The sequence below is a fragment of the Pogoniulus pusillus genome, chromosome 3, assembly GCF_015220805.1.
Source record: "Pogoniulus pusillus isolate bPogPus1 chromosome 3, bPogPus1.pri, whole genome shotgun sequence".
Taxonomy (NCBI): domain Eukaryota; kingdom Metazoa; phylum Chordata; class Aves; order Piciformes; family Lybiidae; genus Pogoniulus; species Pogoniulus pusillus.
In genome coordinates this window covers 23,008,415-23,013,894 of record NC_087266.1, presented here as the reverse complement: position 1 = coordinate 23,013,894, position 5,480 = coordinate 23,008,415, and the positions used below count along the sequence as shown (strand labels likewise).

General features: G+C 56.4%; 1 protein-coding gene across 1 annotated transcript; it reads left to right on the top strand.

The window, feature by feature from the left end:
* Window positions 1–1,227: 1,227 nt before the first annotated feature.
* CDX2 (caudal type homeobox 2) lies at window positions 1,228–4,872 on the top strand. The gene is made up of 3 exons (XM_064140918.1): window positions 1,228–1,714; window positions 3,962–4,107; window positions 4,384–4,872. Exons 1-3 carry the CDS (start codon window positions 1,228–1,230, stop codon window positions 4,549–4,551), a joined length of 801 nt encoding a protein of 266 aa, XP_063996988.1. The 3' UTR covers window positions 4,552–4,872.
* The last annotated feature ends 608 nt before the right edge of the window (window positions 4,873–5,480 follow it).

Sequence of the window (5,480 nt, the reverse complement as noted above, 5' to 3'; positions counted from 1 at the left end):
CTCCCTGTGTCATGGGAACAGATGCGAATATGCAAACGTTGTATGGTATTGTCCCCGCTCAGGGTGAAAAGTTAAAGCTTAAAAGAGACGGGGGGAAGCTGAAAGGGGGTTGCCTCTTCAAAGGGGGCAGGCTGGGCCGAGGGAGCTGGCTGACGCTTGCCCGGGAGCCGCCCTTAAAGGGACAATACTTCCTGAGGGTTTCCAAAGCTTCGGAGTGGAGAAAAGCGACTGTGAGTGCAGGGACAAATCGCTGGGTTCCCCATAGGATCGATAGCGAGGGGTATGATCTCTGGCAGGACTCGGATCGTTTCCCCCTTGGTCGGAGTGCATGCCCTGACTCAGATTTCTGAGGGCGGAGAGATGCTCCAACTTGGTTCTACCCTTCATCCCACCCCGTTCTCGAGGCCTAGGCTGGGACAGGAAGCGTGCACAGCTCCTGACCTCGGAGCTCTGCAAGCACACACGCGTGGGGAAGGACGTAGTGCCTTCCGAGGGGGGTGTTTCTCTTCTTACCTCTCCTTCATCGCCCGTGACCGAGTGGGAGCGGGTGGGAAGCACGTTGGAAAAAGCAACAGGCCATCACGGTGGGGCTTGCTGCTTAAAACAACCACCACAAAATGTCTCTGTGGATTTTTAATCAAAAATCCCTCCTCTTCCGCCCTTTTTCACCCACCAGCCTCAAGCACGGAGAAGAGTTGGTTAAAGTGTTGCCTACAGATCGGCTGCGATACATGGCTCCCATATTCCCACCCTCTCCTTTAGATCTCCCTCACTGTCTTTTGCAAGTCTCTTGATTTCATCCTTTGAACCTCTGATTGGAGGTTAAAGTGCACCAGGTTGCAATGGAAGGAGGAAGCTCTTAAACAATAAAGGCTTGAATATTTAGCTGTGATCAGGTCGCTGCCCTCTCCTTATCTTTTTAAATGCAAATCGTCTTTTAGGGGTAGTAGCTATATACCCAGCGCCTCTCCACGTCACCTGCCTTTGGTGTGTCTGGGCCATTACTAATAGAGCCTTGTAAACAATCGTTAATCATGTAAGTGCTGCCGGCCATTGGATTCGGACCGGGAGCCGGGAGCGCGGAGCGCGGAGCGCAGCGCGGGGCCGCGGCCCCTCCGCCTGCCCCCTCCCCGCCCCGGGCAGCCCTTCCTCAAGCAGCAGGCGCGCCGTTGCCAGAGCCCCGAGCAGCAACAGCATGCGGAGAGCCGCCGCCGCGGCCCCGCCAGCATGTACGTGAGCTACCTCCTGGAGAAGGACGGGCCCATGTACCCCGGCCCAGTGCGACACTCGGGGGGACTCAACCTGGCGGCGCAGAACTTCGTGGGCGCCCCGCAGTACGCGGACTACGGCGGCTACCATGTGAACCTCGACAGCGCCCAGTCCCCCGGCCCGGCCTGGCCTGCGCCCTACGCGGCCCCGCTTCGCGATGACTGGGGAGCCTATGGGCAAGGGCCGCCGGCGGCCGCCGGCGCCGTCCATGGCCTCAACGGCGGGTCACCCGCTGCCGCCATGGCCTACAGCCCCGCCGACTATCACCACCACCACCCGCACGCCCACCACCACGCCGGCCCCGCGCCCCACTGCTCTGCCGGGGTCATGCAGCCCCTCAACGCCGCTAACGCCGCCGCTCCTGAGTCGCTCTCCCCCAGCGGGCAGCGCCGGGGCCTCTGCGAGTGGATGAGGAAGCCGGCGCAGACCCCGCTTAGCAGCCAGGGTAAGCGCGGACCGGGGGGAGGCGAGAGGGCGGGGGGTTGCCCCGCCGACCGCTCCCCCGGGGCGCCGCCGTCTCTCTGTGAGCAGGGCAGTCCGACAGCAAGAGGATAAGCAGCTAACGAGGGCCAGTCCTCGAAAGCGCGGAGGCTGCGGGGCTCTTCCGACAGCCGGCCCGTGCTGTTGAGTCGGGTCCCGCAGCAGCGCCGGGCAGGCAGCGGCAGAAGGGGCTGCCTGCTGGGGAGCAGCCGCTGCCGATCCCTAAGGGCCAGTGCCTCGGGGTGCGCTCTGACAGGAGCAGGGCGGAATGGCCTGCGAATCCCAGGAAACGCTCGCTCTTCCTCCTGTTGGTCCTCTCGTCTGCTTATAGCCACTTAGAAGATTTTTATAACCAATTATAGTCATATAAATCATCGGCTGGTGTCGCTCCGCATTTGTTTCTGAGTCACTGGGCGCCCGCTCTTCGTTAAGGTCTCCGTGCGGCCAAGCGTCCGGAGTGGCAGAGGCCGCCCGCTGACCCCTGCGGGCCGTGCCCGAAGCTAAGCTAGCCCAAAACGGTGGGGACAGAAGGTGAGAGGGCGTACCCTGCGTCCCCCGTGCAGGAGACCGGTCGCAGCGTGCAGGACGGCAGAGGCCGTGGCCGCGCCGCGCTCCCTTATGATGTTAATATCCCGCAAACCCTCTCTTTTATTCCACTGCCCTGCATCTGCTAAGGGAAATTCATGTCCTCCACTTTGATATAGGTCTTCCACGGCCGTTGTCTCCTCTTTTTAATTTTTGTTGTTGTTGTTGTTGTTGGTTGTTTGAATTTTTTTTTTCTTATTAATCTATTGGCTGGTAAGCTAAGGGGGAAAAAAAGTGGCTACCTTGTCGGTAAATAAGGACTTCTGGCATTCCTCTATCATATCCTGCCTTGCCCGACGGATGACATGTCGAGCTGGGGCTTCTCTGGAGATGTGGAGGGGGGGTCCCGGCCACGCCCGAGGCCGACGCGCCTGAGGGGAAGCCCCGGTGTCCCGGTGCCGGCCGCTGGCACCGGCTACGCCCCGAGTGACGACGGCATTGGAGCTCTCCCAGCCCCGTCGCGCTTCCCACAGCTGCCCGTGGTGTTCCCACAGCTTGGGCTTGTGCGGTGGTGGCCGATCTCTTGTCTCCATTCAAATTCTGTCTTTCGAGCCAGTGTTTATGTTAATGTGCAGGGCTGGGGGGATGAAAGCGCCTGCCGCCATTTGTTCAGTAGTGGTAATTCAAACAGAATGTGGCTGTCATTAAGGCTTTGAGAAGGGTTTTTCTTTGATAAGATCTCCTTGTCCTGCATTGTTTGGGATTGTGTTCCCTATTCACCGGCTCTGGGGAGTTTTCTCTGATCAGGCTTGTATCTTTACAGGGTGCTTTTGTTGTGGTTTGCAGAGAGTTTACCTGAACAAAGTCAGCCTGCTAGCCATTAAGCACCTTGAGGGCACAGACTCCCCGCCTCGGCTCCCCGGGGAACGGCAGAGCCGAGGACACAACCAGTTAAACAAGAAACCCCCGGGAGAAAAGAGGTCAACGGCTGCGACGATGCACACTCGCCGGCCGATTGCTGGCATTTGCCTTTGGATTTCGTTCAGTTCGGGTTTTCGGATTTTTAGGTCGGTTATTTTTTGCGCTAAAGTTGCCTGTCACACTTCCAGAGTCACCGAAAAGTTGTTTTAGCCGCTGCCCCGACGCTGGCAGCAGGTAGAGAAGCTGGGGGGAGCCGGATCGGAGCCCGGCTGGGCCCTGAGGGTCCTCGACCGCCTCTCCTGATTCTCCGCGCTTAAGTCGGTGTTTCTTGCTTAGAAACGATCCACCACGCCCTGAATGGGGCTCTTCTTTCTTTTTCTTTTCCCCTCCTCTCTGTAAAAAAGTTTGTTCTCGCTAGAGAAGACAAAACAAAACTGAAAGCCACAACAAACAGCAAATGCTCAATGGAAGTGTCCCAAGGGCAACGCACAGGCGTGCTGCAAGGCTGAGACTGGCAGCCGGGGCCAAAAGCCCACTCCTGGCTTGCCCTTACAGCTGGCGTGCCTGTGGTTTCTGTACCGTGTCCTCAGGCAGCTGTGGAACTCCTCTTCTCCTCTCACTCCTTTGAGCTCAGTAAAGCTCCAGGCAGGGGGAGGCGAGCACTAAACAGAGGAAGCCTAATCCTGCTTGCCCTGAACCCACAGAGCCGCACCCTACCCGAGTCCGCTGACTGTGACTTTCCCAATCCTGGCCTTGTTCTCCGCAGTTAAAACCAGGACGAAAGACAAGTACCGTGTCGTGTACACCGACCACCAGCGTTTGGAGCTGGAGAAGGAGTTTCACTACAGCCGCTACATCACCATCAGGAGGAAAGCTGAGCTGGCCTCCAACCTAGGGCTGTCGGAAAGGCAGGTCTGTCCCTCGGAAGAGGCTCCCATGCCTGTCACGGGTGACCTGGATGTGCGAGGTTGGGATGTGCAGGGACTGAGATGTATGGGGGCTGGAACGTGTGAGGCTGGAATATGCAGAGCTGAGATGCACTGTGGCTGGGATGCACAGAGGCTGGGATACACGGGGACTAGGATGTGCTAACGCTGGGATAGGGGACAGGAATGTGCTTGCTCGGAGGAGAACGTTCTTGGAGACTCACTCCATTCAATCCCCTCTTCTTTCCCACGTTCCTGACAGGTGAAAATCTGGTTCCAGAACAGGCGGGCGAAGGAGAGGAAGATCAACAAGAAGAAGCTTCAGCAGGCGCAGCCTGGCGGCACGGAGTCTCTCAGCCCCGGCACCCCGCTGCAGGGTCCCGCAGCAGGGACAGCTACTGCCGGGCTGGGCCCTACTGCTCCGCAGTGACAGCGGCCCGGGGACATCGGCGCAGGGACTGCTGGAGGTCACGGCCGCGGTGGGGCCAGGCCGAGCCAGGCCCGAGGAGAGCGGTGGGAGCAGCCCCCCACCTCCCTATGCACTACAGCGCCCGCGGGGCTGGCCATATGTACAGATGTACAGTATATGTGTCTTGTTGTCCAGGGGAAGCGTGGTCATCGCTTCGTTAATATTATTATTATTATTATGTTTGGGTGTTTTTTTACCCTGGAATTTGTTAGCTAAAAGGGGGGCACTGTTTGCCAGCTGCCTCCTGGTGAATCTCAGGGATAGGTCCAAAAGACCTCACAAATGTTGGGCTACCAATGAATTTTAACAAGAAAGAAAATTAAAGCTCTTTTTTATTTTATTTTATATTTTCTTTTATTTTTTTTTTTTTTCCTAACCATCCATATGCAAAATGTTCATTCTGCCCTAAGGGCCAGAGCAGACTAGATAAGGCACTGTTTGAATGTTCAGAAGTGAATTGCTTAATGTTAGACACTTGTAAAAGAGCCCATAAATCCAGTGCTGATAGTCACCCAGCCAGATTTGTCAGCTGCAGTGCAGAGAAATTGAAAGAATGAGGTCTCCTCTGAGTAAGGTGTCCTGTCACATTGGAATGAGAAGTCTTGCTTGTGTGTACTATGTCTCATTGGTTAAATCGAGTTTTCTCACCTCCTTACAATTTTGGCTTGTTTGGAAATATTTTTTCTAAAGTCTTTTTGGTTTTATCAGCTTTACGTGGGCTTCATTTCACCCTTATTAGAAGCAGAAACTCTCAGGAGACCCCTGTGCTGTATCAGAACCCACCTTGCACACATGCTGACCAGATGGTGGGGACCAGGATAGCAATGCTAAATGAGTCAACTGGCCAGAGATGAAAACAAGGATGCCTAGCTCATTTGGCCAAATCACCC